This window comes from Patagioenas fasciata, chromosome 4 (assembly GCF_037038585.1).
Source record: "Patagioenas fasciata isolate bPatFas1 chromosome 4, bPatFas1.hap1, whole genome shotgun sequence".
NCBI classification, from domain to species: domain Eukaryota; kingdom Metazoa; phylum Chordata; class Aves; order Columbiformes; family Columbidae; genus Patagioenas; species Patagioenas fasciata.
In genome coordinates this window covers 20229681-20257417 of record NC_092523.1, presented here as the reverse complement: position 1 = coordinate 20257417, position 27737 = coordinate 20229681, and the positions used below count along the sequence as shown (strand labels likewise).

The window sequence follows — 27737 nt, the reverse complement described above, 5'->3', positions numbered from 1 at the left end:
AGCACTTGATGATAACCTCATTTCTCGTACATTGCATCTGCCCAGACTAGAACTTGTTTGCCTACTTATTTTCCTACGAGCTTCCATGATATATGTATAAACAGACATTATTAAAAGATCTTGGTTTTTTTCAAAACTTTTATTTATTTTTACGTTCAATGCACGAGGACAGACAAGATGAATATTCATGACAAAGCATAATGCCATTTTGAGGACGGTATCCTCAAAACAGGTAAAAGATATAGTCTTCAAGAGTTTTAAGAAGTGTTTTGGAAAACTTGTATTTCCAAAATTCCTCATTACAGCAAATTCAAATCTGTTAGAAGAGTTCAGTATCCTTGTGCGTTAAAAGCCATATTATGAAAGTATGTAGATGTTTTTCATCTTTAAGAAATCTGTCTCTGCATTGCTAATAATCTTTACGTAACCTGTTGATGGAGCTAAACAGCCTCCATAATATGCAGTATACACAGTTACAAACACTTTGAAATGTTATATTACAAAATATACAGTTGTTCCTTTTTACATTTTTATAGATAAACATTGCATAGTTTTTAAATATGCAATATATAACACAATCATGAGCCTTTTTCTGTATAACTTACGAAAAATTCTGTACACTCAAATAATTATAAATAAAGTGTAAATATCATTTGGTAAGAGTAGGGGGAGAAATATGCCAGGGCATGTTGTACTGTCAAGTGTTAAACAGAAATCTTTGTCAGAATCTGCTTAAAACAATGGCACAATATGGCCTGGAGCAAAGAGAGAGGACAGTAAGATCTGAACATATAATAGGGAAAAGGTTGCAATAAGGAACCATAAAGTACTGATATGTCTGACTATTAATAATTACCCTGATTCTTTCGTAAGAACTGCTTTCTTACAGTTATTATCACTGTGCTTGATGGCTTTTACTTCAAGATGTAAAATAAGGTGCATGTTGTTTAAGAAATCAGTAAATTGAATTTTTTCCTATTTCAATGCGTGGTCAATGGAAACATGAGATAACTTGAAAGAAAATTCTGGATATTTTTCTCATATTTTTCCCAAAGAAACAGAACACGGGAAATACACTCCCAGATTTAAAGAAACAGATTCTGAAAGCATCCAGAATTGTGAGACTAAAATAAAGAAGAAATATTGAAGATATCAAAATTCCACTTTAAAAATATGATGCTGACAAAATTCTTGTTCAACTACATGAAGGACAAGGAAAACAATTTTTAAAAGGATAGTTTGGCATAACTCTGCTCTCTGCTACTAAACCTCAAAAGAGCAGAACTATACCAACACTAGATGCTTCTGGAAATTCACTCTGATCCTAAGCATTTTGTCACTGGCTCACAATTACAGAAACAGTTTGAATCTCAGTATGAATGCAACTTGCAAACACATTTTCAGCAACATAGTTTGCCAACTTAGGTGTCAGTTAAAAAAGTAAATTAAAACAATTTTCACTTCTAAAATATACATATTTACCTGATAGCCAAATTCAGCCTACTGAATTCCAGAGCTCTGCAGAAAACAAACAAAAGTAAATGTGTTCTAGCAGCACTGAGTGGCTACGTTAAACTAAAGGTCTTTTCCATTGCGAATTTCATCTATAACTCAGCCATGTAAGCTGGTTTTAAATGACACCCTACACTCAGTCACCTGATCTGTTTTTAAGGTCAGTGGTTGGACTTCAGATTTTATCCCATGCTCACTGATATCGAAGCTATTGAATACCAGCAGAACTGGCCTTCTGTGCATCTCTGAAATGCTCTTTTTCTGGCATTGAAATTATGCCTTTTGTCAGCCCATGGTTCACAGCAGCCTCAAAAGCATTTATTAAAATATCAGTAACAGTAAGATTTGAGCACAAGCAGCTACCTACCATGTGCTATACTACCTGTGCATTGACCACATATGATAGTGACTACACTACTTACAGATTTTGGGGGGGATTTGGATTGCTACATACAATTACCATTGAAATTCACATTATCTCCAAGGAGGGTGGTTCAGAGCAGAAAATGGTGGTGCAGAGTGAACGCTCCTTTTTCTACAGTAAACATTACCCTGTGTCCTGCACTGGCCACAAGCTTCTCTCCAGGTTCCTTCTTTAGTAGCTCTAGAGCCAGTCTCCACCACTACTCTGAAAGGTCATTTTGTGGCTCAGCCAAATGGACCCACGGTTGCACACAGATCTCTTGGCACCAGCCCAGGCTTGGGCGGCCATCTCCTCCCCTACACTGGCCGCTCGTCCTCCCTCCTGCACCATACCTCTGACTGTGGGGCTACAAGGTGAAAAGGACTGGGGAGGACAATCTAGAAAGAGGAATGTTTGCACAACCACATCCTGAGTCCATCAAGGCCTTTGGTAGCTACCCAGTGTCTCTAAACCCAGTGCTTAACCTTCATCAGGCAGCGGGATCAGCAATTACTTTTTTCAGCCTTTAGCTTGAGATAATAAAAGATCATAATTCCTGTCCCCGGCATTAAAGGAGACAGAGATTGCTCAAAGTGGGTTTGTACATATTCTTATGCCACAGTAGGATTCCCAGAGCTTCTGAAGGATGTCCCAACATTTCATTTTACTCCATTTACACAATAGATTTTGTCCGTAGTGGGAAAACTACAGTTTTCCATTTTGACCACTGCAAACAGGCCAATGAAAACATTAGGTGTCTCTTTTTTATTATTTCTTTCTTTTTTCCATTTCCAGATCTTTTTAGGTATTGTAAACTAACTTCTGCTTAATAAGCCAGTAGGTCAGAAAGGCTGTTCTACAAGTGCATTGGTTGGTTGTTTATTTTTTATCAAGTTTGAATTGATCATCACTCCTTTCATCCCTCTCTTCATGGGACTACATCAGGATTTCTTTTGTTTGCTATTGATAGCATCGGATGAAGGTACCACATAGTAGATCCTCTGTAAGCAAGGCTTTTCAACAGACCATAGATTTTCTAGGGGCTCTGTCAAGCTTGTTTGACTCCACTTCTTGATAAGTGAATAAGTGATGTATCACTGGCTGCAGGAACCTGACAAAGTATTCGTTCTCTTCTCAGTGCATTGTCCAAGGTGGTTTTCAAGAGCCTGACGGTCCTATGCTGTATCTCTGCTAATATGGGTCGATCCACTACTATAAGGCTGTGTTGTTTGTGCCTGTTTTGTCAACACAAGCTGCAGCTGGTGCTCTTCTTCCACCTCTTTCTTCATCAGCCATTGCAATGGTATTTTCGTAAACCTCCATAGTTTTTAGCTGGTTGTCTTTGGCACCCTCCTGCTCTGCATTGACTTTGCAGCACTTGCAGAAGCCACAGCAGTGTTTCCCACAAAAGGCGAGCATAGACATAATTATATTGTCCCAGGGCTCTAGGGAGTGCATCCAGATGGGTAGGAAATCCCAGTTTTGGAGCTTCTCCGGCAGTGAATGTGGTTTCCTTGACTGCATAACATTAATTACAACCACAGCAATAAAAAGAGCAAGAAGGGGAAGGCAAACACCTAAAAGGACTGGCCAGCCTGCCAGTGACAGACCAAATACAAATAAAGGCAAAAGAAAGAAGCAGATGAGAAGATAAAATATAGCAAACCATCTGTACTTGGCTGTTGTGTTTCCCAAAGTCTTGGCCATGCGGATTGGCAGCCGGGTATAAGGTAGTGGGTAAAACAGAATAATCCCAGAGACATTGAAGAAAAAGTGGCACAAGGCAATCTGAAAGCAAAAACATTTGAGAAGTTCATTGAGTAAAATGACGTTAAATGCTCCTGCTTGTGTGATAATTTCCGATGGCACTAAGACTCCATCATTTCCCTTCCCTTGATTTCCACTGTTTTTTCTTGTCTTTCATGCTATTTCACTGCAGGGCCTCTCCTAGCACCAAGCAAGGACTTGGTAATACCTCAAACATGAAGATCACAGCCTACAAACAGGGGACAGCACGGGGAAACAAGACAGGCCTAGAGGGGATGATGTGTCTCCCCACAGATGGGCAAGTCTTAAAATTCAGCCTAAAAAATTGCAAGAAATGGAGTACATAAGAAATAAAGCTGACAAAGCAAACAGCTATCACTAAAGAGTCCTGTTGTTAGTAAGTCATGAGAACTTCACAAAAACTGTTCATTATTGGGTTCTGCATCCATCAGTTTCCAATTTAAATATGGGAAGTGTAAATTATTTATTGCATACAGGCTACTGAGAAATTGCAAATGGTACAAACCCAGATTTTCCAAAAATTAGTTAAAAGTTTATAGGACACTGAGGAGATTCTTGGAATGGGACTTTGTCTGGGTCTTTGATAATCGTTTGACTCACATGCTTCAAAATTGTTCTGTTTGCTTTTTATTCCAAAAATAAGCATCAAGAGACATCTACTTCATAAAGCTTTCAGAAGTTGCTTAGAGAGAATAAACATATACCAAATAAAACAGTACACTCCCTGCTCACCTTATCTTATTTGCATTCTGTAACTGTTATCAGACTGAACTAAATATGAAAGCACAGGGGTTTATTTTTAAAGTGTGTTATAAAAACAGCAACTTATCACGAAATCTGAGCTTGGTCAAGATAGTATCTTCTCGTGATTACATCTATTCTATCATGCCTCAGGACAATAAAATAACTTCTGTAATTTTCTTGATTTATTGTGGCAAGTAAAAAACATTCATCGTATGCACAACGGAAACTTTATTATCTTTTCAGTCTTTGATGCAGAGGGTTCATTCAAATGTTATCTGCTGCCTGGAATGTTCTTTACCAGGTGTTAAATGGGAGCCCAAAGCCAGGCTTCCTACTTTTCAAATAGTCAGAGGTAACAAAGAATTAAATAAAACCCACTCAGATTAGATTTACAATGACAAAATGGGTGCCACGATGCTCACTGCAACCCCAAGTAAGAAGACAGCTTGCCATCCCATGGGTTGTACAGCCTCCACTTAGGTTACAGAAGTCCCTATGCCCATATGCGTGAACAGAGTTAGGGTCCTGAGAAGGGAACTTACAGAAATTAGTAACCCTCACAGGGAACTACCTCAGAGGGCTGTCAGAGATGACTGCACTGAATTCCAAGCTCAAGGGGACAAGTGGCCAACGCTGTCTCAACTCTGAATTAATTCAATCAGATCAAACCTGATTTATGAAAGCAAGATTTGATTATATAACTGAATTCTGAGAATGATTATGAAAAGTCATTTTCCTCTAGTAGTTGAAATTAATGAGCTGCCATTAATAGCTCAAAATCAAGCATGACATCCATGGCATATTTGCATCACAGCAAATTTTGTCAGTTTTTTCTTCAAAAAAGTTACAACTTCTAAATGAAGTCAAGGAAGCATTGGTTTATACTGACCTGCAGTGAATACTTTAATGTACTCCCTGGACTTGCTAAAGCTGCGAGTATAGCTGTTGTGGTTGTGCCAATGTTAGCTCCCAAGGTAAGGGGATAACAACGCTCAATGCTTATAACGCCAATGCCTAGGAGAAAGTAAACAGGATTGAGTGGTTTCAGAATGGTGGACAAGATAAAACATGGGATAAAGAACACAGTATTGACAACTCACCAACAAGGGGTGTAATTGCAGATGTGAAAACAGAACTGCTTTGGACAACGAAGGTCATACCAGCCCCTGCAAGCATAGCCAGGTATCCAGCTAGCCAAGTGAAAGGAAATGGGAAATCTAAAAAATAAGAGGGAGAATATTGTCTTTAGGATCACATAGTACCATAACGGTGAAAAGACTATTAAGTATTTCAGATGTAAATATACTGCTTACTTATCATCTCTTTACAGATGCATAGAATGGTTTGGACTGGAAGGGGCCTTAAAGATCCCAAGATTCCAAGCCCCCTGCCATGGGCAGGGACACCTTCCACTAGACCAGGTTGCTCAAAGCCCCATCCAACCTGGCCTTGAACACTTCCAGGGATGGAGCATCCACAACGTATCTGGGCAGTCAGTTCCAGTCTTTCATCACCCTCATGGTGAAGAATTTCTTCTATCTAATCTAAATCTTTTTTCAGTTTAAAGCCATTACCCCTTGTTCTATCACTACATGCCCTTGTAAAAAGTCTTCAATTCCCTCAACCTGCTGGTCACACTTCTTTTGATGCAGCCCAGGGTACAACTGGCTTTCTGGGTTGCAAGCGCACATCGCCGGGTCATGCTGAGCTTCTCGTCAACCAACACCTCCAAGTCCTTCTCCTCCGGGCTGCTCTCAATCCCTTCATCCACCAGCCTGTATTGATACTGGACATTGCCCCAACCATGTGCAGGAACTTGCACTTGGCCTTGTTGAACTTCATGAGGTTCACATGGGCCCACCTGTCAAGCTTGTCAAGGTCCCTCTGGATGGCATGAAGACCAGGGCTTGTGAATATGAGGCTGCTCCTATCTGTCTACAGAGGGCCTCATCCACTTGGTCTTTCTGGTCAGGTGCCTGTAGTAGATCCCCACTATAACGTCATCTGTCCCTACTTTCCCTTTAATCCTGACCCATAAACTCTCAGCCGGCTTCTCATCCATCCCCAGGTGGAGCTCCATGCGCTCCAGCTGGTCATTGACATAGAGGGTGACACCTCCTCCTCATCTCCCCTGCCTGTCCCTCCTGAAGAGCCTCCTGTTCCAATACTCTTACATGATGATTTTGTCTCAGAGTCAGTTCTGCTACTCTACTTTACCAGTACTCCATCTCTAGCTTTCAACCACCAAACACAATTTGAGGTGGATACTAGGCTAGGGAGACATTTGTGCTGACCCAAGGTGGCATTTATGTTGTAATACAATCAAGTACCAGAAATGTTTCCACAGAGCTCAACACAACACCTTCAAAGTGTCCAGAGTGTCTTGGTTTTGGCAACCAAGCACCTACTACATAGACGGATCTTCAGAAGACCATCCTGAGAAAGTAAAGTTGTTTTAACTATTTCCAAGCCGATCACCTCCTGAAAATCCACTTGTTAATTTTTGCAAAGAAAAGCTAATCACATTGATTAGATAAACTAGGCACAATAGTCCCCTGTATTCTGCACATTTATGAGTGAGCTGATAAGTCAGGAATTACTCAGTTGGGAAGACACAGAGGAAGACAGACTAGGTCCCAAATGAACAGTAACTGACAGGTGATTACTTTCTAACCCTTGTTTTTGATTCAGGCAGTCTACTTTGCCCAGGAAAAGAGAAGACAGTATGGGGACCACTTTGTTGCCTTCTCAATTTCTGCGAACCCTCTCTGAAACCATAACCAGAGATGTACCGGGACTTCCCTCCATTCAAAGGAGGATGAAGAAAAATCAGTCAAGTGAAGAAAAACAAACAAACAAAAAACCCCACAAACAAACAAAACACCAAACAAACACTACAACAACAACAAAAACAAACAAAAACCCCAACCAACAACAACAAAAAAACCGCCACCACAACAACTTTAGCACTCAATGGATCCAGGATGAAAAAGCAGCTGGAGAACACAGGGAAAGACAGCAAGTACCGCTATTCAGGGCTGCCTTATCCTACTGAAGAGAGGGTTAAAGGAGTGGAATAGGGCAAACAAAAGGTATTAGATTATTAATCACTACAAACTTCTTTCAACTTACTTTAGAAAAAACATGTAGGCTCTGTGCCAGAGCAGGCAATCAGGATCTCAGCACTTTGGCGCTATCTTTGAGGCTCGGAATGTTACATTTCTAACAGCTAATGATTATACATCAAGAAACAGAGCCTGGACTTTGGTCTCTGTTGCTGTTAATCTGCTGCAGTTCACAAGCAAGCTGTTCACTAATGGATTTTTTTAAATAAAGAAAATAACATGCTGAAGAGAAAAAATGTTGGAACAGGTATGATTTTAGTTTAATACTGTTTTCCTTAAACTATTCTATAATATCTGCCAGAACAGGAGATATCAATAAATGTGCTCAATGTCCTTGTCATTCCTGAAAGCAATCTTCAGGAAAAGCAGATAATTACCAGTGTTTATTGTCTTCTTGATAACGCTCGCCACTTGTCCTTTAAGCACAGAGTTTAATAGCTTAACAATCATCACCAAACAGGAGCATAGAACAAGCAGAGACAAAGCCAGAAGGATGAGACCGATGGCAAGATCAGGCAGGTCTGAGTCTGCAAACAGGTGCTTGCCTGAAAAAGAAAAGGAAAATTAATTGGGCCAGCTACATTTTTGCTTCTGATCCCAAGCCCAGCTCTGGTTTTCATACATGCCTCTAAGAAAATGGGACCAAAGCACTCACGGCTTGAGCAGTTGATGCAAAGACTAAAAATGCCACCTCCTTTGCTCCAAAAAAGCCATATCTGAGGGGGGGGCAAGAGGGGCTCTTGTATGGACACACTTATAAAATACACATTAGGCACCCCTGCAGGGCTGTCAGGAGCTGGGTGACCATGTGGAAGAGAGGGCAATGCAACAGTGCGAGAAAATTTTGGTGTGCTGAGGCAGATGGTGGGTGGCTGTGTGCCTGAGAAGGGCTGTTCCAAGTCCTGAAGGGCATGCACAAGGATGGAAATATCCAAGCAACCATTACAGCAAAGTAACTGTACCTCCAAGTCACCTGAACAGTGAGGGTGATATGATACTGAAGACCTCAATTACTGGTATCAGGGAGCATGGAAAGAGACCCATCTGCAGCCAGATATCACAGTGATGCTGGTAACTCCAGCTGTGAAGCTATAACAGAGCAGGGGCTGCTCTGGTTGCCCCTTGTGTTCATATACAGGTGAGTGCCTCTTGATGTACCTCTGAAATGGTCTGTTATCACCATACATTTGTAAAGATATTACTGAAGGAGAAATAGTTCTGCTACTTACATTTACTGATATTTTCTGTTTCAGTTACATTCTTCATGGTCCATGTTGAATTTCCTTCAGACCAGCAAAGGTCAGGAGATGTGCAGTTTTCTGAAGGTGGAATTGTGACATTCTGCAGTGTCTAAAGATTACCAAAGCAGATACTTCAGTCACTTACAACAGTTCAATAAGAGCTCATGCAAAGTACTAGGTTTTTACTGAAACCAAGAATTCATCAACTAAAGCTGGATTTTTAAGCTGGCACTACAAGGATGACAAGACAAAATTTTTTACATTCTTAAAATAAATGGTTGTGATGTTACTTAAGTCAATCAATACAGCATTTAAACATTAAAATGCCCCTGAAACATTTTTCATTGTAATAACCATAGCACCAAGTCATCAGTAGCTAAGAACCTTAACTAATGATGTCAGAGTCTGTAGAAAGAGGCCAATGCCCAGCAGCAGCAGTGGCATTCCTTCTCCAGCCAGTGACACAGCTTCCTCGGGTCAAAGAAAGACCCCTTTACTGTCATCTTAGCTGCAGCTAATGGTCTGGGGTAAGTACTACACGGGACTGTGATTCAGAATGCTACTATACTAGTGCAGACTCTGTTGCTGGATGAGCACAAGCTGCTCACACTGCCCTTTTGTGCCTCATTTCCTATCTGTAGAATCTGAAGCGCTGCTACTACTTCCCTTTCTACAGCTCAAATGCTACCTAAGAAATAATTACTATCACAATGATTATCATTGGTATTACTGAGCTGAACCTGAATTTCTGTTTATACTGCACTAAAACCTTGATTCTAAGAGCTCCTAGCCCAGATGTATCGCATTCTGATGCCAGGTCCAAAGGCTGTTATGCAGATTGAGGAACAGTTTGCTGACAGAACTGTACTTCCCTACAAGAGCAGCTAATGGCCAAATGGACTCTGAACCACACTGTTGAACAGGAGGTATCTTAAGACATGTTCAAGCGATAGTCTTTTGCCGAAATGGAGATGGAGAAATCATATTTTCTTGCTGGGCACTGCCTGCAGACACCCACATTTGCACTCTTGCTCCAGCTGATGGGCGAAGCTGGGGTTGGATCCAATGCCCCAACATCTCCAGCGAGTGCCTGCCTCGACACATCTGCCTTTACAAACACAATGCAATGTTTTTTCTTGCCTTCCTGAAATTTTTGAGCCATCTGAGCTTCAAAGCAGCTGCATCAGATCAGAATGTTTACCCCTATGTCTTGCTTTAAACGTATGGGGTCTGCATGTATTTATCCCTGCCATCAGTCTGTTTAATCATTTTTTGCCAGGAATTACTTTAACCCACAGGAATGTAAATCATTTAAGCAATCTTCCTCTTCCCCCTGCCAAGTTCAAGTCAAGCTTGTAGGGGTTTCATGTGTTTTTGTAATTTGACTATATGCTTGGGCAGTAGTTACACAGCCAAAATACAGACAAGCACAGAAAGAATTGTGTATATGGAAATGTAACACTCAGCCTACACTTTCCAGGTAGGTGCTCGTCTTCTAAGAGTGGGAGGACTGTAGGACTCAGGGGTCTGACCTTGCTGCCCAGGCAGGGAAGGGGTAGCCAAGTGTTGGCTGGGGTCTGGGAGCATCACATCTCCCCTGAGACGAAATACTCAGCTCCTCCACAGCGTAACCTGAGCAGTTTCACATTAGCACAGCTCTGCTCCCAGCACTGTCTCCCTAGCTAGTGTTTCACTAGCCATCCAGACCATCATTCAACAGGAGCTGGGCTCCTTTAAAAACCCAAGCACTTAATTTTAACCTCCGCTATACATCCTTAAGTATCTTCTGCCTCAGGACTTCAGGAATTACCTTATATACATACTAACAAGTAGAATAGTCTCATTAGAGATCCAAGGGATATTTAATGCTCTAATTGTTAGTTAGCTGAACAACACAAACCAAACACTCAGCTCCACACTCCACCAAAACAGTCATTGGTGTCAATCTGGTCAGCAGATTCCTTCCAGCTGCAGTGTTGCTGGGGTGGAGAACAGGATTTGGCCCTCACAGAGGCTTTCTCTGAGGGCAGTTTTCCAGGAAAGCTGGAAATAACCAGCTGCCACCAGATCATAGATCAATAGATAAATGGTAGCCAAAAATATATGTTCTTTGGCCTATATTGCAGATTTTTTCCACTTTCAGGGAGTCAGTAGGAGTATCAAAGTTTAAAGGAATTTGGATGTGAAAGGCATGGCTTCAAACCACGATTTCTGATAAGCAAGAGCCTGCATGGTACCAAAAGCAACCAGGTCAAGCCCACCACTGATATGACATCCTCACTTTAGGTAGAGAAAAACTACATTAAATTGTTTTCATTCTTTTTCTGCTGAACATTTATTTTAAAATCTAATTTCACAGTTCTATGATAAGGATTATCAGCTACAGATCAGTAATATAATTCCTGAGAAGCCTGACAATGAATTTATCATAATACTCACCACATTGGTTTCAGTTACGCACCAAATCTTTACCAGGCTTTTGTTTTTTGCTGATTCATCATTTGTAGCAATTGCATTTATGACTGATTTATCAAGCTTAAAAAAAAAAAAAAATTATTCCAACTTGCATCACACTGTTCAGCTCTTCTCAAATAAGTCTCTTTGCAAGCTCAACCACATAAAGCATGCATGATCATCTCTAAATCTGGAGCTGCTGCCCAACAAGTAGGAGTGGGTTTACTCCCAGAAAAAGGCACAACTCTACATGCACAAATATCATCTCTCATTCTCCCCAAATCACCCACCACCTCATCTCACCCCTTCTGTTTAAACAACTACAATGACACAACGGCCTAAACGCATTTACTGTCACTTTAGGAGATGTGTGCATCCCCTTTGGCCTCCAGCTGTCCCTCTAGATGTGCTCAAGTTTCCCATAATTTCAGTGTAGTGTCTTCAAGTCTTATGCAGATCTTCTAGATGTGCTAGGTTCTCTCAGCTAGTACTATCTGCCAATGTCTAGGCAACAGGCTGCCAGCCCATCCCTCCCGTGTGACTGTACTTATCCTCACCTGCCTTCCCAGTCCTCCTAGCTAGGAGGAGCTGAAATGTGGGGGAAACAGAAAATACGGAGCTGAGGTGTTATGAAATGTCAATAAAAAGAAGAATCCTTCTGCTAATGAGCTTTACCCCTAGGACAGAGGGAAGTGAGTGGAAGCCCCTCCCTCATATTCTGATGAGCTGTGTATAAACCAAGTAAGCAGCTTCCCTGAAGAGAGAAAGAACTTACCTCAATTATGAGCTTTGTAAATGGGTCTGTGATAACTTTTAGTAGCTCAGGGGCATCCTCACCACTTTCAAGATGAAAGGACTCAACTATAACATTGGTGAGATGGTAAAGATAGCCAGAAATTACTTCAATGGGCAACAGCACAAACACAGCGAGCCAGTTAAAGAAATCATGGATTGTTGCCCCAGCAAAGGCCCTGCAAGAATAAATTAAACAACAGAGCTGCTTTTAACTAAACAACATGTGCACAACATCAATTAAATATGAAATCATACAGGTGGGGATGAAGCCCATTTCAAGATGGGAGTCATTTCATTTCTGGGGTCACAGGAGATGGTTGCTTTGTTATAGAGCACTAAGTCATCTCCACACCATTGACCCAGCGAAAGAGCCAGCCAAGTGAGTGAAATAAGACAAACTAGAAAAGGCAAAAGTGACCCTTAACAGGAGGCTGCTAAGAGTACTTGTCTGAAGAAAGAAGTGGCTGTACAGCCTACCTTTGCTTTTGCTTCTCACTCATTTCTGGTACATTTTTAATCCTCAGCCAGGAGTTGCCTCTGGCACCTGTTCTCCCTGACTCATGGCAGAAGATGGCTCTTTGCAGCCCTCTCACATGTTCTCGCAAATTGTTGGTTGTACAGTTCCCTTCTAGCTTCTCCTCCAGAGCCTGAGGAATCACAGCTCTTCCCTCAGAGGCACTTTTTCCCACCTTCCTAGTAGCTGTTTGTGGTCCCCTTAATTCTCTGCAATCTGCCTGCATTTGTTTTAAAATATAGCTCCTTAAATTGTTATGAAGGAAGAAAATGTGGAGGAAAAACTCCTTGAAATGCTCATCCTGTAATTTAAGTTCTCACTGAAAAACTGCTTGAGGGTAAATCAGGGGAAACATTCAAAGTAGGCCAACAAAATGGATAGTGCTACAGATTGAAGTGGTTGTTAATGGTGTTAATGAATGTTAAAGATCAGCTTCTTTCTTGTTATTATTGAAATTCTTTTCCTGAACAGATACTAATATGCTACTTTGGCACTGGAATTTAAGTGACAGAGAATAGCACAACCAAAGATTCAGGACAGTAAATGTTGGAGTAAAATACTTGGGCTAGGTGTATTTCATATGTCTGGTATGCCATAAATGACAAGGTACCAAAGTCTCTTATCCCTCACAAGTTTACTGCCCATCTCCAGTAAGCCATGAGTTCTCCCAGCAATTATGTCGAGTAACAGTCTAAAAGTTGTCACTGTATATATTTGACAGCCAGGACACTTCATTTCTCTACAGTTACCAGCTCTTTCTTTCTCTAGACTTGAAAACCCTTCAACGTCTCTTTTAAGGAGAACAGACCAAGGTACTGTAATATTTACTTCTTGTACAGCCCCTCATAATAAAGAGATCATCAAATGTGAATGGTATAGAGGGAGCAGTTGAAAATTTATCCTTGTGCAAGATCCAGTTAAGAATCGTGGGTTCTTACAAGAAACGCAAAATTTTTAAAGGAACCCAATATGGTTTTCCTAAAGTATACAAAGCCATATACCTAGACAGCATTATAACTTGGCCATGGCCATGCTTGTGACTTTCCTAACTAGACATTGAAATTTTAGTCAACAGAAAGGTTGAATGGCTGTAGTAGTGATAGGGAATATAGAAGAAAACCTACAACGAAGGAAGAAAAGCAACTTTTCAGATCTAGTGTTTAAGTACAATACCTTCTAAATTCATTCCTGTCCCCAGCTTGCATGAGTGCCACAATCGTGTTTGTAACTGAGGTGCCAATGTTTGCCCCCATTATGATAGGAATAGCTGATTGAACAGTCAGCACTAAAAAGCAGAAAAGGAAGCACTGAATGAAAAAATCTGATCATCGGCAAGCTCTTTGCTCCAATGAAAATTAACATCCATTAATGTCACTAGAACCCTGACTTCCCTTGATGTCACTGAGATTGGGCGCTCCAATCCAGATAAGTTTGCTTTAATCAAGGCCCTTGGGAACCTGGTGCTCCCATAGTCCTGTGATCCCCACCGAAACTACAGCCTATGGCTGTCCATTTTCACCACCTGTTAGAGGGCCAGAGTAAGATAAAGTCTCTTCCTTCCCAGGTGTTTTCCTACTTACTGCAGAATTTTGAACCGATGCCACAGAAACAAATGAAGTTCAGCAACTGGCTAACATGAGAAAAGTGTGAAGATACTTCCAAAATTAATGTATTCAATGCCAAGGCTTCCAATGATTTTCATTGCAGTTACAGATTTACTACTACTATTATTATTGTTGTTGTTACTTTTAAATTTTATTTTTATATCATGGCAACAGCTGTGAAAATCTTTATCTGCAATCTCTACTCTTACACTCAAAGCTTTTACAACTCCAACACAGGTGGATATGTTTGCGCCCCAGACCAAGATTTATGAGTGATCTCTGGGAATATACTGTAAGCAGACTTACATGTGGAGGACACCATGCTGACCACAATGGACGAAGAAGTGCTGGAGCTTTGGACCATAACAGTCACCAGAACTCCAATCACCAATCCCGCAACAGGATTAGACAGCACTGAATCATCCTGAAAAATGTCCCCTGCAGCTTTACCTACAAAAAACATATTCTCAGAGTGAGGGAAGTGCAAGGTAAAGTCCACAGAAATTATCAGAGCATTAAATTAAAGATCATTCAACCATTTAATTGATATGTATATAGCCATGCTTGGCAGACAAAAAACACACAGGATGATGTAACCCTGGGATCCAAATTCAGATCCTGAACTCTCAGCTTCTCAGTTATCAAAGAATACTTTCTATTCCCTAATTTCAGTGACTAAACAAGCTCTACTGAACTCTACAGAGAACTATATAAAACCACAGCCAGAGGAAAGACTTGTAGGACAAAAAAACCCACACATACATAGATCTAAATGTTATTACTGCCTGGATATTTTTGGTTATAGCATCAAGGAAAAATGTTTTAATAATCCTCAGTAATTCTGTTCTTCTAGCTTTCTTTTATTTGTTGTTGCCAAAAATCCAAAATACTTCCACAGAAGCTCGCATATTTATCAGATAACCATTTCTGAATCCATCAGCAGAATTCAAGCCTTGGAGACAGGTAAATGTAAAAAATGCACATCAATAGTTTTCATCTTTGAAGAATTTTGGGGACATTTCAGTGCTTTGATCAAGAGCAGATTTACACACACATGTATTCATGTAAACGGTCAGTAACAGGAAAGTAACAGGAACCTACTAAGACACTGGTGTAAAGAATCCCTACATCAACAGCTCTATGGAATTTGAGAAATAAAAGCCGTTTCAAACAGATGAGGGTCAGTCTTCAATCAGAGCTACTTCCCTCTGAATCTATATTTCAAGACATAAATCCATGGATAATGTTCTTGAAGACTGATACTGGTAATATAGTCACTCAGGTGAAATTTACTGCCTCATTCATAGTTTATCCTTCATATTTTAGACAATTTCATACCTCCTACTAGTTGAAAAGCAGAGCTCAGTACATCCAGAGAACACACGAACAAGTAGAGTAATCCAAGTAGCATAATAAACTTCCCTATCCCGTAGAGTACACGAATTATCTTTCCTTTTCTATCCAGTTCTGCAAAACAAATACATTATGCATAAAAGATGTGTCTGGTGTTCTCTCTGGAACAGTCTATTGCACAAGCAGAGACTACAAAGTCAAAGACAACGTTTTGACCCCCCTGTGTGATTAAACCCGAAAGAATGTTCTTTTTAATAAAATTTTAACTGCAGAAACAGGTAGTTCATTTACTGGAGAGGGACTTTTTACAAGGGCATGTAGTGACAGGAAAAGGGTAATGGCTTTAAACTGAAAGAGGGTAGACTTAAATCAGATATAAGGAAGGAATTCTTGACCATGAGGGAGGTGAGGCCCTAGAACACGTTGCTCAGAGAAGCTGTGGATGCCCTGGAAGTGTTCAAGGCCAGGCTGGATGGAGCTCTGAGCAACCTGGTCTAGCGGAAGGTGTCCCTGCCCATGGCAGAGGGGTTGAAATCAGATGATGTTTAAAGTCCCTTCCAGTCAAAACTATTCTATGATTCTATGCCCAATTTTACCATGTAAAAGCTTTTGATATATGACAAAAGCCTTATGAAGCCTGAGATTTACCCTCAATTTTACAAAGTCACACTATTGAGTAAAGAAAGGCCAATAGGAGCCTGGACATAAAATCATATTATTTTTTGACTGTTTTCCATATATCTCCCTGTGTTTTAAGGAGGGTAAGCAGCATGATTTCCAGATTCTTCTTAATTGAATAAATATAATATCCCCATTTTCTCTTGGGGAAGGTGAGACAGAGTGTAAGCCTACATCTGAAAACTCCTCAAATCTTAAATACAATTTTTCGGCAAATATTATTTCAGAAAAACAACCGAGACAAAGAGAGCACGAATGAGGAAAAAATAAATGCAGGTAACTTATTTACTGAGAAATGGCTACCTGACCACTTGACCCCAGTGTCCTGCAGTTCCGGCAGAGCCCATGGGTCATCTTCTTCTGGCCTTGTCTCATCTATCAAGGCTATTGTGGAAAATGCAGGTTGAATTTCCCCTTTATTTCCAAGTGAAGCCACATTGCCTGATGAAATAGAACATTTTAAAAATTGTTTAATTACCTTCTATCTTCTCCAAGGAGCCCCAAAAGCTGTAAGTCAGAGCTGAGCACACATTACCTTTGTGATTTTCTCCTTCTTTCCCAGCCATGTTCTGGTTTTGTTTCGAAGAGTCCCCAATATAGTTATTGGTTTCAGGCTTTTCCACCTCAGGCCAGGGAGCCATGATCTGTGACTAACAATGTAGTGCTGATTAAAATGCGCATACAGTCAAAATATTCAGCTTACAACAGAGTATGTGAGAAATATGATTAAGAGCAAAAGAGATGGAAACAGTGGAAGCAATTTGTCCTTGAACATAGCTTTTGACTAATCTTTATGAATTATTCCTTCATTTGCAATATTGATTTCTCAATTATTTTTTTTAAATCACACAGTTTATTTATTTGTGCAATTTACCCAATTAAAAAAAGAAAGTCCATCTCATGCCTGTATTTTTGTTCACTTTTAACTGTCATGAAAGCAAAGATTAGTTTGCTTTCCAAATCTTAGGCATTTCTTTTCTTTAATTCCTTTTATTTCCTTTCAGCAAAACATCAGAAGACTGTTTTACTTTCTTCTACCTTCTGGATTTAACTGACTGCCTTTATCAAGTTGGTAATTCAATATACAGACCTCAGCACAGAAAGTTGTTCCCTAAAGCACAGTCTAGCTTTGGACGCTTATGCCAAACACAATCTTGTTGCTTTTACTGGTTCATTCCCATGGAAGCATGAAGGTGAATGTGACCCAGGGCAAGGTGGAGGAAGAACCCTGAGTTTCGAGCCCCAGATTGGTGCTTGCTGAACAACTCTTATTTGCCTGCAACTCACAGCTGATGCTGCAAGTGAAGCTGAGTTAGTGGCAGCAAGGTCAGGCTCGCCCATCTCACGTAGGCTCTCTGTCTGAAACTCTTCCTTCCTGATTCATTCGAGCACATTTGATATGCATTGTAATATTAATAAATAATAACTTTAAAACTAAGACATCACATGGCCAAATCCTGCCAGCACAGGTACAAGCACATGGGACAGACCAGGCACAAGAGGAAGAGACAGCTGTTCCTTGAACCAAAACCTGGAAGGGTCCTATTTATTTACTTCACCAATATCGGAAGCCAGAGGGAGGAACAGGAAAGAGTGGGAAGGTGACCATGGGGAGCCACAGCAATATAAGACAATACTTCTATACTTCCAGGCTTGCAAGGCTGTTGGCTAGTTCAGCCAGTGTGACCAAAAACTCAATGGAAAGGATGGGACAAGTGAACCCCACCCAGAAAAGCCTCACCCTTGGTCTGTCTCTTCCACCCTCTCTGCCACGCGAGTCGGTCAGTGCCATGGGCAAATCTGCCCTGTGGCCACCACGTCTGACACCCACGCGGTTGAAACACCCATGAGCTAATTTGCTTGCAATGCTCCTTGTATAAAGGGCACCTGCGCCCAGCGTCCAAAATCAGTGTCAGAGTTGGTATCGTGCTCCTGCAAACAAGGTTCACTTGCATTTAGCAGCCACCCTAAGACAATATAATTAATAGTTCATTTAATCATAATCCTTTATGTAGCTGATGGTGAAAATGTTCTGCCCCTGTCCACATCAATAAGTCACACATCCTCCTCCTTTAGCTGGGAAGGAAACGTCACAAAATCACTCATGTCTTACTGTAACTGAGGACGGTATTGTTTTCCGGCATTCCACAAAGAAAAGAGCATCTTCCCTTCCACATTAGCAGGAAAAATTATTCTACAACCCCATTAGCAAAAGATATGCTTTTACATATTCTCTATCTGTGGTGTAAGATCCAGATCAGCTCCCAAGATACACAGCGAACGATCTCAGAACAGACAGAAAAAAATAATTCTTGCTTGTTTCAACAAGGGTTTCCATCTGCTTGGAGCAAATTCTCATATTTTCACCCATGCCAGATCAACCTCCAAGCCCCACCCATGCCAGAACTTCTCCGGCTTGTTAAACAAGTTTCATTTATACACATTCAGCACTGAAAGAGCTCTAAGAAAAATAACTACTCAGCACAAGTGCTGTTTAAGTGAAATGCAATCATGAGAATGCGTTGAAAATTCAGATGTGAAGTTGCATTGACAACATGTCCGCACCATGGAGAGACCCAGAATACACTGGACACTACCAGCTTTAGAGATGTCATCAGTACTTTTACAGATCTTCTGTTATGCTCATTATGGAAAGGAAGGACTCAGCCTGGATGATTACTTTATGGAAACTGAGCTGTTGCATTCACTGGAGAAACTGGAGCTTGAAAACTTCAGCAGGCATTCAGCCTCTATGTCTCCTAAATAAACTCTCCCCATTCAAGCAGGGCGTTTCTTCCTAACATCTCCCGTGTTCCTGAGGTGCTCGGGATCCCACAGGTATGTCACGTATTCTTATTGGTTTTGCTTTATGTGATTAAATACCATAAAATGAGAGTGGACCGCCTCTGTGGAGGAAGTTTTTTATACATATGTATAAACAATTATTCATATGAGTCCTATCTAACCCCTGATTTGGGAAGGTAGACCTGAATACTGGAGGTCCTTACAGTATTTGCCTCCTGCATTTGGGTTTGCAGAGGTATTACTAGAACAGCCCATTCTGTGTGATTAGTATCAAGGACTGATGAAAGCAGAACCATTTAGACCCTTTCAGTGCTACCAGAGCTGTCAGCTTTCTCCAGATCCCAATTCTTGTTAAGAGGAAGAGCTGAGAAGATAGTTTACAGCCACTTGATACTCTGTTTACTGGAGTCCTGGCCACAGCTACTTACTGTTAATTAATCGCTGTGCTACAGGATGATCTACAATCTACAGTTTTCCTTTCAAATAATTCTTCCTTGGCCCAAATACAGACATTAACATCTTGAGAAAATGCTCAGAAGAAAATCTGGATGCGGCGGAGGGCTGGAGCAGTGGGGTAACTGCATCATTCCCTGGCAGCCCATGTTAGCTCTGCCTTTGGAAAGGCTGACGTGGAGTGTGGCATAAAAGACCAACATCATTTGATGCAAGATATAAATGACAATGAGAACCCTAAGTGTGGCTTAATTTTGAACAACAAAGACATAACTATACCGCAATGGAACACGTTAAAAGTATGGGCAAAGGATGGGCCAATGACCAATGCACACCACAACAAGGAGCTGGGTTCAGCTGGACGCACCAGTCCAGGTCCAAAGGCAGGAGAGCCACAATTGCTGGATGAGGTGCCCGGAGTGATGAGCTCTGCCAATCCCCATGCCAGCCTGGGTGTCTCAGCACTATGCGTATCATTCCTGCCTTGGCTGGCAGGACCTCAGCCAGAATGCCTGCACTTGGGATGCCTGCACCCAGAATACCTGCACCCAGGGCAGATTTGTGGAGCTTGCGTCCGGATAAGCACGGTTGCTCTGTATATCTACCTGTTAGGAGCTGTGCTGAAATGGGAGCTCATTTCCTCCTGAAATTGGCAGGTCAAAATATGCTATGCATATTGCAAAGGTCTGAAAACTAATGCCTGCGCAAACTGTAATCCAGTCCGTTTCAGTGAACCTCACAGCAAATCCTCTCACACCACCATGTGTGCTCCTTTCGGGGTCAGTATAGTCTTTCCTCGCCTTCGGAAAATGCTAACTACATGTGACATCCTTTCTAACTCCAAAAGAAACTGAAACCTCTGGCTCCTAAGAAGGAGACAGATGGAAAAGATGGCATTCAAATTACGAAATAAAATGTGACAGAAAGTCGAAAACAAAGTGGGCTCCTGTGGTATCTACAGTCATATTCACTCACTCTCTGCAGCATTTCAAAGAGCTAAAGTCTCTGGGGAATTACCTGAGCAACACCAGGTGTCATGCAGGTGCCCTATATTGCATTCCTGGGTGACTCACTGGACTGCAACAGCATTGCCCCAGTTGCAGGGCTAGATTCTCAGTGCTTTCAGTTTCGGTGCTTTTCAGTTTTAAATTAGAAACAGTTATAAATCTGTTTTTTGCTGCACTTAACATGGAGAGTATGAACTACCAGTTGCACATGCCTGGATGGTATTGTTTGTACCTCTCCACCCGTGACAGCTCACTGAAAGGCCATGTTGTGCCTGAAACGAGAACTACAAAGCAGTAACCCTTAAAGAAATCTAACCTCTAGGTGAGCAGACCCAGCCAGAATAAGATGAAATAAAAGCTCTGGAGAAAACTACAGCATTTTCAAAACCAACTACAAATGCCAATGTGACTATACATGTGCCTACAGGTTGCTTAAGCAGCTCCAAATCAGGTTTTGGGTTCAGCCAGACTTTGCTCTCTCTTACTCTCTCCTTCTCTCTCGACTTTTCTATAAACACACATCACTTCCTTGTCATTCACCACTGTGCTATGCTTTTTGTGTTAAAAAGGGATTTATCAGCTAATCCGATATATGACTTAGTAAATACAAATATTTACCACACATACTTCATAGGAGTAAATACCAAACTACACAGCAATCCTTCTTATACACAGTTTGAAGAAACATTGGGTTTTTCCCTCCCTCAAAATGTATCATTTTGGATACAGAAGCACATTATGTATCCTCAGCCAGCACAAATTAATTCAGTAGCTTTTCATCAGTAGATAATTTTGCCACAGAACCTGTTCCGTGGCATCCAGAAAGCCCCAGGTGCAAGAGAACAGGCAAGGACTTCAATAAACACCAGCAATGATTCAGCCTTGCTAGAAGCAAATCTCGTATTTGCTCTGGCACCAGCCGCTTCCTTGGGGTTTTTTCTCTGAATAAGTTATCTGGCTTAGCCAGGATGTAACTTTTCAACTAATGTGGTGGTGAAGGAAAAACTAGATATGTGAAAGCTAAGAAAAAATGAGCATTGTGCTCACTGTTTATTCCTATGTATGCCTGAGACTTACTGCTCCCAAGTTTGAATCTAACACACAGCAAAACTTAAAAAAAAATTATATATATATACATATATATATATATATATATATAGAACAAACTTGTAAAGAGAACTAATTTCTAAGCCAATGCAGAGAGAAAACAAATCCCAAACATCAGTTTTTGCATTCACATCCAAGCAAAGCACTGGACACTGAGGAGCCAGAGCAGAGCAACATCACTGAACTGCTTGAAATACCTGCTAGGTATTTTAGTAAAACAATTACATTTTTAGAACAAAACAACAACGAAACAATTCCATCAACAACGAAATACAACAGATCTACCCCATCCCAAAGACAAAATACAGAGTAAAGAATCAAGAGAGGAAAAAGTAATGAAATTTAAAAGACTTACTGATCTAATGGAAGAGCTGCTAATAAAAGTTACTGAGAAACCAGCTGATTTCTGCCTACTGCTACATTAGTTGAGCTAACTACATTAGACTAATGTATTCCTTTTACCTCCATGTATCAAACCAAATTAGCATAAGAAAATGTTTCCATCAAGAATAGCCTGACACGGCCATAGTGCAGCACACAGACTTTACACACTATCTATGCTAACACATAGACAGTATTTCCTTCCAATGTTTCATTAATCATATCCTAGACATTTTCCAGTACCCAATACCACTGATAACTATGGCTTAAAATCTCGATTCTTTTCAATCCAAATAGTAGTTGAAACAATATTTTCTTATAGTATAGGCAGTTATTTTTGTTTTGTTTCTGACAGCTACTAATACAATGCTTTTTTCATTTACTGTATTCCATGAAAAGAAATGTAGTTACTTGCAGACAAAAAGTAGCCCAGTTTGTGCCTAGAACTATAATTTTTTATCACTTCCTTAAAATATCAATGCAGTTGAAAGAACACAAGGTGAAAATGCTAACAAGCAGATGACATTTCACATGTCCACTCCAGTTCCCCACATTAGTTCTGTTGCTATTCCTTGAGCTGCGAAAGCAGCACTCTGGATTTATAATCTAAGCAAGTACAAAAAAAAGAAGAAAAGAAAACTTTGTCTTGGTTGTTCTTACTTACCGCTTCTTTCTTCCCAGACAACAGAGCGAACAGATCAACTGGGCAGCCACTGAAACCTGCAATATATATAGACAGGTGTTGAGCAAAGTTTGCTTTCATCACTGCACACTAACATTCCTATTTTACAGTCCAGAGGCACTGCCTACCTGCAACTTAATGATCACAATCAACCTTTTTTTTAGCAGGAGTGGGCAGTAACCAAGACTGATAAAACTACCGGCTATTTCACACTTATCACATTCTAAAAAACGTCCCATCAGCATTTAAGCATGAGTTACTAATGTGTTCATGTGAATGCTGGGGAACGGTTTGTTCCAGCCTGAAAAACTGCCATCCACCTGATCATTCAGTAATCTTTTTTCCAATAATAATTTTCCAAAAATATTTTGCAATCTCAAAAGTCTGTCAAAAGGGTGTGAAAGAGATGTAGTACTGGTATTTGTCTGTTCAGGTGCCTATTAATCTGCCTAAGAACAGAAGTGAAGGAGAATCAGATAAAAAGCAGTGTAAGTAGGAAACACTTAAGAACTTCTCTGAGAACAGAGGATGGAGTTTCATTCTTATCAGTGCCCAGTGTTTACAATTAAGGTGAGCTCATTAGCATTTTGGCTGTGGCTCTCGTTCTAAATAAGATTTAAAGATGTAAGGACACCTTTGCTAATTGCATTCGGAGTGCTAGCAAGGAAGAAGACTATATGATAGATACGCTATTCAATAAATAGAGTAAGGTATTACAGATGAGACAAAGCAGTCACCAACATTGCTGTATGTTCTACTGCTAAATTCAGTGGGGAGCTGGGGAGGTGCCTGCATTGGGTACTGTAGCTTTAGTATATTTGAATTTTTTACTGTTTCAACAGGAAACTTATACTGAGAAAATAAGCTGTAAGCCAGCAGCCTAATCAGCCAATCTGCTTTGTCTGTGTGTACACAGTCATATCTGCCAGCAGCTTAGTGACTTAGTAACTTAGAAAAATAAAACTCTTGCTTTTTGCACCTTTCAGTCCCGCAGAGACACAGAGCCTTTGGAGGTGTGAGTCAGATCTTAGTCTTCTCCTGTGTCAGCATCAGAAATGTTTAATAAGTGGGGATCGTAAAAGCCTCTGCAGCCCCATACGCAGCATCACATCATGGCAGCCAAACTGCCGAGCACCTCCCCTGGCCACAGTGGCTCTGCTCGTCCCCACTGCCTGTTTCCTGGGGCACAGCTGATGTTGGAGCCCAAGGATGAAAGCACCAGCCCTGCCTCACCGTCCCAGCAGTAGCTTGCACAGAGCAGGCTGCTGAAAGGAAACTGATTTTTCTTCCTTGCAAAGCAGAGAACAGTTCAAAGTGGAAAGAAGTGACAGGAAAGAGACTCAAGGTCCACCTTGGTGGTTCACAGGCTCAGTTTTCTTAACAGACGTGTACTTTAATGTTGCATCTAGAATTCATTAATGTCCTACGTGTAGGCAATCAGAAGAAGCTCTTAACTGGGAATCCTTGTGTTTCTCTGAGCTGTGGCTCCTTCTCTTCTGAGTCACTGTTCATGAAACACAGCTCTGACAGTGAGCAGGTATGAAATGGGCACGTTCCAGGTACCCAGTGTGGACTCAACCACAGCGTGGTGATGTCTTCTACAGCATTTTTATTCCGACGCTGCTCATTCCATTTACTAAGCACAATCCTATGTGCTGACCACAGTAATGTTTTAGGAAGGGAACAATCCCCAAAAAAATCCCAGGAAAGAAAAAAAGAACAGTTGCTCATGCAAAGGCAGATCTGTAGTCTGCCTTTGGAAGTCCAAGGTGGACCTTCTGCAGTCAGTCCAGAGGAGACCCCCTAAGGAGTCTGAAACTCTTTTCCCAGCCACAAGGGATGAAGGTGGATATTATTTGTCCCAGAAGCCTTTCCCTCATACAGGATCAGAGCAGAAGAGGCTGAAATTCTTCCCAGGACAGCACATCAGAGCAGTTTTCATACATCTGGCACAGATTTGAAAGATGCTGCTGCTAAGGAAGAATAACCCAATGCTCTTTCACCCCTTTTTAGAGCTTACTTTGAAGCAACTGACCTGATTTCAAAAAAATATTATTGGATAGGGAATATCTAATAAATCAAAGTAACCAAGCAAATTTCAAGGGACCTTACGTCCTACAACAAAAGTGCCGGATTACTCCGCAGTTACTTGAAATAGTACCTGTGACAGTCTAGCACTCAGCAGGAGGTGCAACCACAGAAAATGTCTCAAACACAGAATGAGAAAAAATCCTTGGCATGTGCAAATTCTGTGAGAGGTGAACTCTGTCCAGTCACTCTTATATGTTGCAAGAAGTTATAACACAGGCAAGAAACGTGTCTCCATAGCAGAGATCTGTGCTACAAGCTCCCTCACAGTTCTCCCACACAAATGGGAGACTCACTGTGCAAGTGTCAACCCCACTCAGCTCTAAGACCCAGCCCCTAGTACAGTAAATCACGTGTACCTAAGTCAGAACTAAAATCAAAATCATTAAAGGGAAGTAAAAGAAATTGGCATCTACCACTGACAATACTATTCACATTATGAGATTTGCTTTTTCAGTAGACACAGCTTCAAAAGACAGCCAGCATGATCAAGACTCTCAGCTAACATCAAGAGAAATAATCTCTCTTTTACAGTATAACTTAATTTTCCACGAATCCAAAGAATGCACAGCTAAACACTTCCAGTGCATTCAAGATGCTTGGACTCTAGAAAACAGCTACATGGTTTTTTACTGAAGATAACTGGTATTGTTTCTGTCATTTGGAAACAATATTGTCCATTTTAACTTGCTCAGAAACCTTGAACAAATCTAGTTGTCTACATTTGGAAAATGCATTATTGTAAATAAGCCTTTCCTCTTCTGGATATGTGAAACACAAAGCATTGATCATTAAAGAGAGAGACAAGTGCTGATTTCAATATGAATTACAGCCAGAACAGTTATTTGTTTGAGGACTTACCCCTACTCAGCTGAGAAACACCTTCCCTCTTTTTGCAATTACCTGGAAGAATTTAAGCCCTGGCTTTTCCTATTGTTTGAAAAATATTCTACATGTAAACATTTTAACAATGCAATTTATTATGAAAACACCCAGTCAGATGTGTTTGTGCATATTAAATTACGCATTGATATACAGCTCGTTATTTACTAGGAATCAATATTTGTAGCAGACTCTGATCCTGACATTACAAAGAATGCTTTGATTTTGGAACAGAATGCGAATGCTACAACTTTGTAGTTGATTAATCCATTTATTTTCCATTAAGAAATGTAAATTTGTCTTTGAACATGTGAGGCCTATTAGGAAATTGCCTGCTTTTAGCTATCCTGTACTCTGCTGCAGGTGGGTATGGTTGTAACGCATCCTCAGAGCATTTTTTTCCCCAATATTTCTACAATAGTTGGAAACAGTAAATAACTCCTACTAAGACTACTTTCACAGATATAAGAAAATACCTAATTTAATGTGTAAAGAACCAGGAGCTTACCACAAGGTTTTTTTATTACAGCACTGTGCGTTTCATCTCACATAAGTGAGATGCAAAAAATCAATGGAGTTATGGTAGTTAGCGTATTTCTGGAGCTGAGTGATGCATAAAGTCATAAAGAGGCAGCATTCAACAGAGTAAATGCCAGGAATGAGAGGGAAGTAAAACATGAAGTGAGAGAGTCATGAAGAGAAGAACTATGGGAACAGATGAAAAAGGAAAATAAATATTTCAATACAGGAAAGACAGTTTTTATGAAGGACTAATATGGCAAACAATTTTAGGTAGATAGTTGTGTCTGAAAGGAAAAAGGGACTCTGTTTTGGTCTTATAATAACTGAGCAGCCCCTTCACCATAGAACCAGTTTATTCTCATTGCAATTGTGATTCTAATGTTTTTGTCAGTACAAATGCATCCTTGGGGTACAAGGTAGGGGGGTTATTTTGTTCACATCCTCTGTGATGGTTATGTTTTCCACTAAAGTTACACATTATGATTGTTTTTATTCTTCCTGGAGTACTTTAACTTCCCATTTAGTGGATGTTTTGCTACTAACATATATCAGTACCCATTCTCAATATCTACCAAGACGTCAGGAGCTGTTCATCCAGAGCCCGCAGTACAGGCGTAGGGGAACGGTGGGTTCAGAGCGGTGGGAGCAGAGACCCAAGAGCTTCCTCCCCTGTCCTGGGGGGGTCACAACACAGGCAAAAAGGCAGAGACTAAAACACTGCATGTGTGGAAAGGATGGACCAGCACTAACCTGAGTTTGATCGGCTAGAATACTAAAACCATAAATCATATCACATGGTTTGACAACTAAAGTCAAGATAATTTTTAAAACTTGTCTTATCATAGCTGCTCTAAACTTTTATTGTTTGTCATTAATGTTTAACTAAAAGGTTTAAGAAATGTCCACTAAAATAAAGCAACCCCAAAACATAGATGTTCTGATGCTTTAGGGTAAGGCATTTTAATCACAAAAGAAACCCAATATTATTCCCCTCCTGCTAACCTTTCCTTACTCTTTTCACGGTCCCTCCCCTTACCTCGCTCCCATCCCACACCCCCTCTCCTCCCTGCTCCTGTTCACTCTCACAATCAATCCTATATTCCACATCCTCCTGGTCTCCCACTTTGGACACATATTCATGAATGCAAACAACATCTTCCCAACAAACAAGTAATGAGGAAGAGGAAGAAGAGAAGAAGTGAAGGGAAATGTGAGAGCCTTTAAATAAATAATAATATTTACACTCTTACGTAAACATTAATTTACAGATCTCAAAGTGGTTCAGGAAAGTAGGCATTGCTGACTTCTTTTATTATTCACAGACAGTTCAAAGATTATTATTTTTATTTTAAGAAATCCATTGGTTTTTTCCCTACACAATTTGCTAGCTCTTGGCTAACACTGGACGTGGTGTTGTCAGCAGCAGGATGAGCAAGTATAATTACCAGCAGCCAGTTGAGTGTGTTTGCAGTGAAGATTCATCTCACATTTCCAACCCATCTACTTCTTCTGCCCCTGTGTTGTAGAAGCCACTGGCATCCACATGCTGCCTGCAGAGCTGCCACTCCAGTACAGAAGTCACTCTTATTGGTCTGCCAC

At 40.7% G+C, this 27737-nt stretch overlaps 1 protein-coding gene and 1 long non-coding RNA gene across 3 annotated transcripts; one reads left to right on the top strand and one right to left on the bottom strand.

Annotated features, from left to right (window-relative positions):
- On the bottom strand, positions 1-27737 carry SLC34A2 (solute carrier family 34 member 2). Its single transcript, XM_065837416.2, has 14 exons — positions 27584-27737; positions 22629-22684; positions 16747-16861; positions 16515-16652; positions 15519-15647; positions 14487-14630; positions 13750-13861; positions 12043-12238; positions 11253-11348; positions 8802-8922; positions 7950-8117; positions 5548-5664; positions 5337-5461; positions 1-3703 (listed from the first exon to the last, which is right to left on the bottom strand). The coding sequence occupies exons 1-14, from the start codon at positions 27636-27638 to the stop codon at positions 3128-3130; spliced, it is 2148 nt and encodes a 715-aa protein (XP_065693488.2). The 5' UTR covers positions 27639-27737; the 3' UTR covers positions 1-3127.
- LOC139827792 (uncharacterized) lies at positions 9272-17415 on the top strand. Of its 2 annotated transcripts, XR_011738755.1 has the most exons (4): positions 9272-9340; positions 13345-13388; positions 14418-14668; positions 17216-17415. It is a non-coding gene; the product is annotated as an uncharacterized lncRNA (long non-coding RNA). The 2 variants fall into 2 exon arrangements; XR_011738754.1 differs by lacking the exon at positions 17216-17415 and having other exon boundaries at positions 14418-15334.